Genomic DNA, 12,729 nt, shown 5'->3' on the forward strand with positions numbered 1-12,729 from the left:
TCCTAGTGCAAGACATGATTAATAAATCTAGAGAGGAGCTCAGGAACATGATGGAATCCCAACATAGGAAATAAATGGAATCCATAAAACAGATGCAAACAGATTTCCAGGAGATTAAAAACTCCATTGAAAGTCTATGCAGCAGAATGAGCCAATGTGAAGACAATTTCAGATATAGAAGATAAGATTGCAATTAGTGAACAGGAAAAGAAAAATTACTTTAAAATTTTAAGGGACCACAAGAAAATCCAGCAGCTGCTAGACTATGCAAAGAATAACATAAGACTGATGGGAGTCAATAAAGAAACAGGAGACAGTGCAGATGACATAAAAAACTGTTCACAGAAGTGATGGCAGAAAACTTCCCAAGCAGGGGAAAAGAACTTGACATACAGATAAGTGAGGCATATAGGACTCCAACTAGCCCTGATCAAAAAAATCTACACATAGGCATATAATAGTTAGGATTCCAGAAACCCAACAGAAAAACAAAGTTCTACAAGCAGTTAGAGAAAAGAAACAAATCACATACAAAGGAAAGCCCATCAGAATCACAGCAGACTTCTCAATGCAAACCCTCAAGGCAAGAAGAGCTTGGAGTGATGTATTTCAAGCTCTAAAGGAAAACAGCCTCCAACCCAGATTGATGTACCCTGCAAAATTATCTTTCAAAATTGATGGAGAAATATGATACTTTCATGACAAAGAGCACCTTAGGAACTTCATGAATACCAAACCAGCACTCCAGAAAATTTTAGTTGATATCCTAGGAAAAGACAACAAGGATCACAACCCCAGGAAGCCCAGCAGAATGAATCGCGGCGGGACAAGATATTAAACGCAAAGGGGGAGAATCCAACAAACAGAAAAAGTCGTGACAATGATAAGTCAGTATGTATGAGTTATAACCATCAATGTTAATGGTCTCAATTCACCAATCAAAAGAAATAGACTAGGGGCCGGGGATTTAGCTCAGTGGTTTCGCCGCCTCCTAAGCAAGTGCAAGGACCCGAGTTTGATCCCTGGTACCAAAAAAATAAAAAAAAAGAAATAGACTGGCAGTATGGGTCGAGAAGCAAGATCCAACAATATGCTGCATACAAGAAACACATTTAATTCAAAAAGAAACTCATAGTCTGAAAGTTAAAGGGTGGAAAACAATATTCCATGTGACAAGAACCCGAAAAAAAAAAGCAGGAGTAGCTATCCTGTTTGCACATCAAGTGGATTTCAAATAAAAATCTGAAACACTCTGGTCCCAAGAATTTCAGATAAGGGATACTCAACTTGCATGTACAAATCTATTGTGAACATGTGTTTTCATTCCTCTCAAGTAAAAACTTAAGAACAGGACTATTGGTTCTTAACAGTAATACAAGAAATTTCTATGTTGTTTTCCAAAATGGTTTTATCATTTTACATTCCCATTAGCAGTATTAGAAAGTTCTGCCGGGGATTTAGCTCAGTGGTTCTGCTGCATGCCTCGTAGGTGCAAGGTCCCAAGTTCGATCCCCGGTACCAAAAAATTAAAAAAAAAAAAAAAAAAAGAATAAGCGAGAAAGTTCTAACTGGTTCACACCTAAGCTGACATTTGTTCTTTTAAAACTTTTAACTTCATCTCCATAATGCATGTATAATTCAATCTTGTTATTGTACTGATTAGTATTTTTTTTTATTCTATTGTTGCACACCTTTCCTTGTGCTGTACTGGCTATTTATCATCTTGTGTCTACTTTTTAATTGGGTTGTCTATTAATGAACTGTAAGAGTTCTTTATATCTTCTGGTCATAGGTTATATGCATTATAAATAAATATGGTCTGTTTAAGAACTACTTTTCATTTTCTTAACAGTGTCATTTAAAGTTCTAAATTTTGATGGAATCTCATTTATCAATTTTTTTCTTTTCTATATCATATTTTTTATATCCTAGGAAATTCTTGCCTAACCTAAATTCATAAACATTTTCCCTTATAATTTTTTCTTTTAATGTTTTATAGTTTTAGTCTTTCGTATTTAGGTTCATAGATCCTTTCAAGTTATTTTTATGTATGGAAATAAAGGATTGAGGTTAATTTTTTTTTGAGGTTAATTTTTTATAAACAGATACCAGGTGTTCTAGTGCCATTTGCTGAAAACACTATCTTTTCCTCTGCTCTTGAAGTGAATTTATGTTCTATAAAATGTTAATGTTAAATAATCTTTCAAAACTCCGTGGACCATATATGTGTGGTTCTGTTTCTAGATTCTCTGTTTTATTCAAATGATCTGTATGTCTTTCCTTACACCAACACTGCCTTGATTACTGTAGCTTCAGAGGAAGTCTTAAAATTAGGTACTAAATGTCTTCCAACTCTTTTTTTTTTTCCTTTCTACTTTTCTAGGTCCTTTGTACTCCTACATAACTTTTAAATTTCAATATCCAATTCATTTATAGCAAGTATACATAGACCTGATTTTTTATATATACTTTGTGTTTTCTAATCCTGCTAAATTCAAATACAAGTTCTAGGGGCTCCAAGAGATTTCTTAGTATTTTCTCTGTGGATGATCATCTCATCTACATATAAAGATTTTACTTCTACCTTGCCAATCCTATCCTAATTGTGTCATTTTATTGCCAGACTATTTTGGTTTGGGCCTGTGTTTCAGAGTTTAATGGACAGATGAAGAATAGACATATCTGCCCTTGTTCCCCACCTTAGGGAGAAAGCATTGTTTCATTCATATAAGACGTTTTTGCTGGAAGTGTGGAGTACATGTCTTTGATATATTGAGAAATTTCTGTTGTACTTCTAGTCTCCTGATGGCTTTTACCATGAGCAGCTGTAGAATTTAGTCCAATACTTTTTCTCCAACTACTGACAGGATCATATGGCTTTTTCCTTTCCTCTGTTAAAATGATGACTTTTGGTGGTGGATCTTCCAATGCTGAACCAACACTGCAATCCCTATAATAAAACCACTTTCTACATACTTCCAGATCTGACTTCCAATAGTTTGTTTTGTTAAATAAATTTCTATCTATATTCATATTTTTTGTTTTAGTATTAGCACAGTGTTGATTTCCTAAAATGAGGGGAGAAGTGTTCCTTCTTTTTTCTGCTTTGATTGTTTGATAAAATTTATCAGTTAAAATGTATATGAGCCTGCTGTTGTCATATAGGTAGGTTTTCAAGCTAGGAATATACTTTCTTTAATAGGTGCTATTCAAATTTTATATTTCCTCCAGAGTTAGTTTCATTAATTTGTCTTCCAAGGTACTTAGAAGTTGTTGAATTTATTTCAAAAAAGATTTTTGCAGTATACTTTCTGTATCCTTTTAAATTCTGTAAGGTCTGTGGTAATGTCTTCTAAATCTTGGTATTGTAATTTTAAAAATGTATACTTGATATTGTGTAATAGGAAGAAAAGATCTAAAGGAGTAGGGGAAGTGGGGGAGGGGGAGGGGAAAGAAAAGAAGGGAAAAGAAAAAATATGAGAAAAGGAAAAAAATGGAAACAAAGTCTTTGCAAATAGGGAAGGGTGGAGGGGGTGAAGGGAGGGCAGGGGAAGGGGAATAAAATAAGAACCAAGATTCTCATGTAAAGATACAAGATCCCAATGATGAATGTATTTTATACCTAAAATGTACCAATAAACTTAATGGGGAAAAAATCCAGCTAAACAAACAAAAAAAACCCATAGTGAAATACCACTTCTTATTCACTCGGGTGTGGGTAGATACTATTGATAAGGATGTGGAAAAATTAGAACATTCATACATTGCTGGTTAAAGTGAAAATAGTGCATTTCTTTTGGAACTGCAATTTTCATTTAGTCCAGCATTTTTCCTCAGTTAAATTGAGATACTATATGACCCAGAAGTTCTATTCTTAAATACGTACAAAGAAAAGAAAACCTGATCTCACACAAACTTGCAGTAAATGTTCATAGCAGTGCAATTCATAATAGCTAAAAAGAGCCGGGGATTTATCTCAGTGGCACTGTGCCTGCCTTGCAAGTGCAAGGTCCTGAGTTTGATCCCTGGTACCAAAAAAACCCCCAAAACTTAATAGCTACAAAGAGAAAACAGCCTATGTGAGCATCAAATGATAAATGTAAAATAAAAGAACTGAGATGTGCCTCAATATAGATGAACCTTGAAAATATTGTGCTAAGTACAAGAAGTCAGAAACAAAAGACTACATGTGTGATTCTGTATATGTGAAATCTCGAATAGGCAAATCTATATAGAGAGACAGAAAGTAGATTCTCCAGGACTGGGGCCCAGGAGATGATGAGCGACTATTGATGGGCATGAAGTTTCTCGTTAGGCCATGAAAATGTTCTAAATTTGTCACAGTGTGTGACCATGGTGGTGTAGAGGATGAATGATTACTCGGAGATGAGACTAGTGCTTGGCCCAGAGACAGCTCCTGGCCCAAATTACTTTTCTCTTGTTTTTTACTTCTTACACTGATATTCTAAATAAAAGCTAGAGAGCTCTCAGCTTTAGGATTCTTCTTCTCCTGGGAGGTCTCCCAAATGCTGGACACTCTGGGGTGGAAGCAGTCCCTCTGGGCCTCTCAGTGACTGAACTAAGCCTCATCTCTGAATAATCAGTCACCCTCTATGCCACCATGGTCATGTTCGACAGTATAAATTTAGATTTTGTTGATGGTTGTAAAACATTTTTAATATGTTAAATACCTCTTGTGTCAATTGTATGGTATGCTCGTTATGTCTCAGCAAAACTGTTAAAGAAAAGTAAAGCACAGTGATCATTGGCTTCTCCTCTCATCACACCAGATTGTGTTAAAGGCATAAAAACTATTGATAACAAAAAGCCAATGGGAGCATGACATCAGTCTCTGGGGGGCTTTAGTAGCAGTGGAATAATTCTCCAGCAGAGGGACAAATACTTTGGCTGAGATTCCAGAAAGTAGATGAATTGGGTTTGGGGGATTCTGGATAAAATGACTTTGAGAAAGAGGGTCATAGTAAAACCCACAGGGTATCCTAAGAATTATTCTACCTTATTTGCCTACTGTGTAAAGGAGATTTCTAAGAGCTATAAATTATAAAATGAGGTTTGATGATTATAACAAGGACAAGATTTTGATTCTCTGAAACTTTATAAACAAAAGTTTGTTCAGTCTTTCAGTGCACATCTGGAGTAGGCTCCTTTTGAAAGAAAAAACTTTAGAAATCATGTACAGTAGTAACTGGCTAAAAAATTTTTCTCAGTTTCTAAAAACATTTTGGTGGCAAGAAGCTATTGAAATCACAAGTCATTGACAAATCAGTATCTTTTTGATTATTTTGTCTTAGACAATTTTAGAGAAATTTGTTGAAGAATGCAAGTTCCCTCCAGTGCCAGATGCCATTTGTTCCTACCAGAAGTGCCTTGGGCTTTCCAAAATCCAAATATATATAACCGATCCAGACTTTAAGGTAAATAACGAATATATAGTGGGGCATGAACTTGCAAACGGGTACCTTAGCGGAAAAGTGTTGGGCTGTGGTGGTGACCTGCAAAGGCAGTTTAACTAGTTCTTTCCTCTTTAGCTACTGTTTCCCCTAACTGCTTCCTCCTTAGGAACATAAGAAACAAAATCAGATTGTTGCCTATGATTTTTTGCAGTTCTAATGTCTTATAAAATTTGAGTCCAAGAATCTAAAGGCCACTGATGTTGTGTTAGCTCATGAAGACTTAACTTGAAACCAAGTCTGGCACTTAGTTGAGTAATTATGTTAGTGGTCTATTCAAGAAGATAGTAGCTACCCTCTGTCCTCCATCTCTGGTTAGTATATCAGATGACATAATGTTTATTACATATTTGATATATTGTACAGGATAATGAGGTTGTCAGCTGTGGAAGTGAAGATGTCAGTCAAGTTCTTTAGAATTAGGAGTTTTGGGGTGCAGAAATATCATGTGCCTCTACAAGGAGATGGAATGTTTAGTTATATCTGGTGCAGGAACTCTGTCTTTGTGTTAATATTTGTACTGTGAGCAAATGAGTACTTGTGCATAGATGTCTTTAAAATGTGAATTAAAATTTTTTTAAACCCCAGGGTTTTATACGAATCAGCTGTTGCCAATACTGTAAAATAGAATTTCATATGAATTGCTGGAAGAAGTTAAAAGCAACAACATTTAATGATAAAATTGACAAGGTAAGATGTAATAAGATTGTCTGGATTTATTGATAATGCTTATTGTATGCTGATTTTTTTTCCCTCTAAAAAGCCTTTGCTTAGGAAAAGTCTTCAGTGAATATAAATTTCTTCCTGGGCATTCTAAGCATTATTAGAAAGTTTTAAATCATAATTGTAATAATAAAGTGGAAAATGAGATTTTAAAAAAATTTATGAAACTGTAAAAGCTGTAATTGTAGAGGCCTTTAATAAACTGCTTAACTATTGTATATTGAATGTTATGATAAAAAATAATGTAGATGTGTGATTTTAAAATACAGGTTTTAAATTAGGTACTGACCATTTTAGTCCTTCAGAGGTCTTTCAATTAAAGACTTAACAAGTGTTGCTAGAGAATTAAAATCTCAAAATTTTTATTTTCTATGAAAATTTGATTAAGTAATTTGTATAAAAAATGAGCTGAGGGCCAGGGATTTAGCTCAGTGGTTCTGCCACCTGCCTGCCAAGTGCAAGGACCCAAGTTTGATCCCTGGTACCAAAAAAAATCTGCTTAAATTTTTTACTGTCCTTTCTCATGAATGGGTTGGTAGGGTACTTGTTATCAAGATAATGATTACTAAGCCATTAGAAGAATACTTCAAAAGAAGGCACAATTTTACTTGCATTACTGTCATACTTATGTTCATAAAATTTATTTCTGAAAAAAATATCTTTAAAAAAATATTTATTTCTGATCTTTTTAAGCTATAAACTTTTTAAAGAGGCAACTGTTTTCTACACTGTGTGGACCTAGTGCTATTGGGGAAAAAAATAAAGTAGTAATTAATAAGTTTGTAAAGCAGTAGTAATCAGTAAGTTTGGTAGAAACAAAATTGAGCTTCTCTAGCTATAGACTCTCACTGAGTGGCCTTAGCCATCCCTGTGGTTCTGAATACCATGTGTGAATTAGCCTCCACTAAGATATGCTATAATATACAACCCAGTTCTTGTGGCCTAACGTGGAAGATTCGTTTCTTGGTTACATTACTTGTCCTGACATCTTGCCTTTGTTGACCAGGGTTGAGTTGTAGCAGCTCTGTGCTAATTGGCCTTCTTCTTTGTTTCTGAATCCAAGTTGAAGAGAGGCCTTTTTCTAGAACATGTTCCTGTGTCAGAGAGAAAAAAGTAATGGCCATTCCATGTAGTGTTTCTTAATGCTTTTGCTTAGACAGGGTCTATGTCAGTGATGGCGAACCTTTTAGAGCTTTCAGTGATAACAAATACCCTGCTGTGGCACACGTACCATATGTTCACTACCACTGGTCAATGTCCTGGCAGCTTACCTTGCCTTGACCAAAGCCAGTCACATGGTCCACCCCACACTCCAAGATGTATTCTTCCTACAGGGAGACTCTGAAAATCATACAGCAATGCTGAAGACTTTCAGTGTTTTCCTGGGGGGTTTTACACCATGTTTTGACTGTTGGGCATTTAAAATGGTGCACGTGTACAGACTTATCCCACATAGATGTAACATTCTTCTTTTTTAAAATCAAATAGGATTTTCTGCAAGGAGTTTGTCTTACCCCTGACTGTGAAGGTATCATTTCTAAGATTATCATCTTTAGCCGTGGTGGTCATGTTAAATGTGAAGTAAGTATCTAATAAAGGGAAACTTTATTAAACTGATAACCAAAATGTTTATGCCTTCTAAACATGATTTGCATTTATGGAAGTTGTGTGATTTGGATCTTGTCTTTTTCAGGAAAAAGTGAATTATATCACTTAAGAAAATATAGGCAATATTAGGATGTGCATTGCCACATTCTTTTATTCTCAATAGAAAAAAGAAGCATTTGGGGTTTTTTTTTTACATTTTAGTTTTATTGTTTTTACTCATTTTGATCACTTTGTTGTCTTAATCCTCTACAAGCTTCTGGGACCTGGTGGGAGGGGAGGGGAATCCTGAGGGGGGAAGAGTCCCTGAGTGAGGCAGAAGAGGGTCCTTGTAATGATGGTTTTAGTTTATCGGGTCTTCTGCTTACTCCTAATTTTTTAAAACTTCTTCCTAAAATGTGTCTACTCTCTTGTTGCTCTTTTCGGTAAATTATTTTGCTAAAGCTTTCTGGGCTTTTGTCTGGGTCAGAACATTGTCACTGTTCTTTATCAAATTGAGCATTGACTCTGTGTGCTTCTGAGATATTTGTTACTTGTGGTTTTGTGCTTTATGTCATGGGAGTATGAGACAAATTTTGGATGTCTTTGTTTTATTTAAAGTTTGAACACAAGGTCATTAAAGAAAAGGTTCCTCCAAGACCTATTCTGAAACAGAAATGTTCTAGGTAAGATTTTTAACAATCAATTAGTGGTTTTATGATGTCTCTTAGGATGTGATTCTGTTAAATGCAGATTTCTAAATTATGCTGTTCTTAAAATTGGCTGTGCACATTTACATCCAAATAAGTATTTTAAAAATTATTTTTATGGATATTTAAAACTCAAGAGTACTAGCCTAGTATGGTTAAATACTAAAAATCCAAATCAATCATTATCTAGTGATTGAATTTATAAATAAAACTGTGGCATTTTATGTTACAAAATCACATTTGATTAACAGATTTGGCATTTAGATAAAAATTACATATTTAGCTCTCAATTGTTTAAACTTTAATTGCAAAAGCATTTTTCCTTTTTATCTCTCTTCAGCAAACATTTTGAACCAATGGCTACTTCTTACCTTGAAATCCTCAATGTACTGTCTAAATTATTCACCTCTCTGTATCTTTTTGTTCAGATCAAATAATTCCAGTCCTTTTTTCTTTTCTTTTTGGTCCTGCTTCTTGTTTTTCATTCTAAAAAGTGATTTTTTTCATTATTTGTGACCAAGAAAAAGCAAAAGAAAAGATGAACAGAATTATTTGTTGGAAAGAATTCATTGTAACCAGACTAACCAAATTTCTATCTTGGGCGTCATTATTGGGATATGAAAAGTAATATTCTCTTGTGGTATCTTTCTTTGAGAGTTTGCATATACTATCTTGTTGAGTAATTTGTACTATTCCTACTTACTTTATGCAGTAATTTATATATATACAAATAATATCTATATAATCTCTACATTGCATTCTTAATTAGAAGTCCCTTAACCATTAAGGTTATTGTGTTTATTAAACAAATATTTCCTTATTTTGACTGAATTGACAGTATTCAACAATAGATCTTTACATTAAACAGAAGATGTAGTCCAGATTCTAACTAAAAAGCAATTTGTCCAGGAAAAAAAAGTAATCTAATTTACTGGTTGGAGAATGGTTTTTATAACTGGCAAAGGAAAATAGTTCATTTGAGCTTATAACAAAGATAAATTATCACTAATTGTAAATGTTTATCAGCCTAGAGAAGCTAAAACTGAAAGAAGACAAAAAACTGAAGAGAAAGATCCAAAAACAAGAAGCAAAAAAACTAGCACAAGAAAGAAGGGAAGAGGACTTAAGAGAAAGTAATCCTCCAAAAAATGAACAGCAGAAAGGTATGCAAAAGTCCATGACATGATACGACAATACATACTTGCTTTAAGGAACAAATATGAACATGCATATTATAAGGGCTCATATTAATCATTATTGAATTGAAATACAGACTTGAGTTTGTTTGGTTTGTTTGTTTTTGTTTTTTGGGGGTTTTGGGGGATTTTTTTGGTACCAGGGATTGAGCTCGGGACCTTGCGCTTGCGAGGCAGGCACCGGAACCACTGAGCTAAATCCTCGGCCCTTTATTTTTGGTTTTTTGAGACAGTGTCTCTATGTAGTTCAGGTTGGCCTTGAACTCGCAAGTAACCCAGGCTGGCCTCAAACTCACGCCAGTCCTCCTGCCTCAGACTTCCAAGTACTCGGATTCCTGGCATCCGCCACCACGCCTGGCCTTTGAGTTTGTTTGTTTTTTTTGATACTATCATTAAAATACAGATTCCACTTTACTGTCTTCTGTTACTCAAAGACATCAAGTGGGTTGGTCTGAAAAGCTCTCATTTTAGGAACGCAGTACCCAGGGATTCACACCCTGCCCTGCACAGACTCCAGGCAGACTGTGTCCTCTGCTCAGAAGCGCAGTGGCCATAAGATCTGACCCACGGGGTATAGATTTGATAGCGAATTGTGCGTTCTGCTCTGTGGATTTAAGTGTCAGGAAAGTGTTGAACTTGCCAGGCATGGTGGTGCACACCTATAGTCCTGTCACTCAGGAGGTGGAGGCAGGAGGGTCACCACAAGCTTGAGGCCAGCCTGGGCTGCACAGTGAATTTAGGGCCTGCCTGAATACAAAGCAAGATCCTGTCTCAAAAAGCTAAAACAAAACAAGAAAAACATTCAACTATTAATTGACTACTGATTACCTAAAATAATGCTGAGTCCAAACAGACAGCTCAGAAAAGGTCCCATAGAGATTACCTAATCCGGCCTTTTATTTCCTATTTGACACGGGACTGTCTCGTGGATGATTTTACTATTCCTATGTACATTGTACATGTTGGCCAGTGTGTTTATTTTCAGTTTAGAGTTGATATTTTCCCCATTTTTCTATTACTATGTCTGTATTTACAAAATGAAATATTTTCCACTTCTCTCGGCTTGTCATAGTGTTCCAATAATGTTTCACAAATTAATCAAAATGATCTTTCCTGCTAAACTTTTTTCAATGAATGTACTTTAATTTTGCATACTTGAATGCTAAACGTATTTATTGGGTATAGTTTAGTTGGATTAGGATTGTTGAGGGAAGAAACCTTATTTAGAGGAAATACATTTTAGATGCTTTTACATGAATGTAGTGGAATGAAGGGGTTCAGCTGCTCACTTTATGTTGGGTTTAATGTGAACTTTCATGCTTTTCAGAGGTGCTGTTAAATATTTATGTTTCTAATTGAAAGTTTCTTAAATTGTCTATATAAGAACGAAGAATCAAGGAGTCATTTTCGATTATGTAATGTTACATTATTTCTGTTTGTATCATTGCACATGAGTCCTGTTTATCAGTTTGACCTCTCTTATTTGTCCCTAGAAACAGTAAAGAATGTTCAGAGTTGCCCGTTCCTTGATGACAGAATTCTGCAGTGCATAAAGCAGTACTCTGACAAAATTAAATCTGGTGTACTGGACACTTCCAAGCTTCTCAAAGAATTGATTTCTTGGAAGGTTTTGACCACAGAAGACTATGCAACATTTTTCTCTAACAAAAATTTTCTCACCGAAGCAGTGGACTATGTCATCGGTTACTTGGTTCAAGAAAATAATAGAGTGAAAACAAGGATGTTTCTGCACGTTTTGTGCGAGCTTCAAGAAGTGGAGCCCAAGGTAGCCAGCTGGCTCCAGAAACTTAACAGCTTTGGTATGTGGAGTAGTGTGGTATACTAGGAAGGATAAATGTTGGCCTCTGAGTCCTTTTCAGTTTCCTGTCTGTTTGTTGGCGTGCTGGCAGTTGACCCCAGGGCCTTCACATTGAGCTGCAGGTCGGTCCCCCTCCCCCCCTTAAATTTTGAGATTCACTAAGTTGCTGAGTTGCCCAGGCTAGACTCTAATATAGGATCCTCCTGCCTCAGCCTTCAAGAGATCTGGGATTATAGATGTGTGCCATTTTGCCCGGCTTCATTTATGACTTTAGACTGCAAATTTGTATGGTTAAAAATAGTTATCCTCCCATAATTTTTAGGTTATTTTATAGATAGCTTACAGTGTATCATTTCAAAAGTTGTAAACAAAAGAAAGATTGGTCAGGGAAATCCAGATTCGTGTCATGCTAAATGACGTGAGTGTGTCAGCTCTGAGCACTGGACAGCGTGTGTGAGTAGCGTACCCTGCAGCCTGCTCTTTACAGACTGTCTTCTCCATGCAGATCAGCAGTTGTGTCGAGAAACAAAAATATTCTAAAATTCAGGTTCTATGAAGAAAATTTTAGAAAGACTAATTAATAGGACTAATCGCTTAGGGACACCTCTGGCAAATCTGTGTCTGAGGATCAGGAGAGCCACCTCCTGGGCCAGAATAGGCCACTGACTTCCCGGACTGCAGCTCTGTCCCCTGCCCTGGGTCCTGGGGTGGTGGAAGAAGGGGCTTGAGGAGGATGCCCTGGGCCTCGGCTCTGCTCAAGCCGTGCAGTGACCTGCAGATGCAGTGGCTGTCTGTCCCTAGGAAGGGTGCCTTGGGTACCTACCAGAGCACTTGTCTATTGTGATGACCAGGGTAACAGCTAGCCTCTGCAGTACATAGTTGATGCAGATGGCAGCTTTTCATGAAAAACTAACAAGGGCCACTGAAGCGGGGTCAGGCTGGCGGGCTTGCTAGTGCACACCTACAGTCCCAGCACTCGGAAGGCTGAGGCAGGAGGATTACTGTGAGTTTAAGGCCAGCCTGGGCTATTATAGGGAGTTCAAAGCCAGTCTGAACTCGTAGCAAGACTTCATCTCAGAAATAAAAAAGGAAGCCAGGGGATTTAGCTCAGTGGTTCCACCGCCTGCCTCACAAGCGCAAGATCCTGAGTTCGATCCCCGGTACCAAAAAACCCCAAAAAGCAGAACACATCATACTATGTATTTTAAATTAAGTTAAATTAAAAA

General features: G+C 36.4%; 1 protein-coding gene across 15 annotated transcripts in view; it reads left to right on the forward strand.

Moving 5' to 3' along the window:
• Ttc3 (tetratricopeptide repeat domain 3) overlaps positions 1-12,729 on the forward strand; it is a 119,827-nt gene that overhangs the window by 60,592 nt on the left and 46,506 nt on the right. For all 15 annotated transcript variants that reach the window (XM_013071325.3, XM_087212113.1, XM_021256265.2 and 12 more), the window contains 6 exons: positions 5,313-5,435; positions 6,060-6,161; positions 7,683-7,775; positions 8,400-8,464; positions 9,515-9,651; positions 11,178-11,504. In XM_013071325.3, the coding sequence (XP_012926779.1) occupies positions 5,313-5,435; positions 6,060-6,161; positions 7,683-7,775; positions 8,400-8,464; positions 9,515-9,651; positions 11,178-11,504 (847 nt within the window). The remainder of the gene's footprint in view (positions 1-5,312; positions 5,436-6,059; positions 6,162-7,682; positions 7,776-8,399; positions 8,465-9,514; positions 9,652-11,177; positions 11,505-12,729) is intronic.

The sequence above is a fragment of the Heterocephalus glaber genome, unplaced genomic scaffold (genome assembly GCF_053883595.1).
Source record: "Heterocephalus glaber isolate CG9 unplaced genomic scaffold, H.glaber_assembly_v1.0 deba00000122, whole genome shotgun sequence".
Classification (NCBI taxonomy): Eukaryota; Metazoa; Chordata; class Mammalia; order Rodentia; family Bathyergidae; genus Heterocephalus; species Heterocephalus glaber.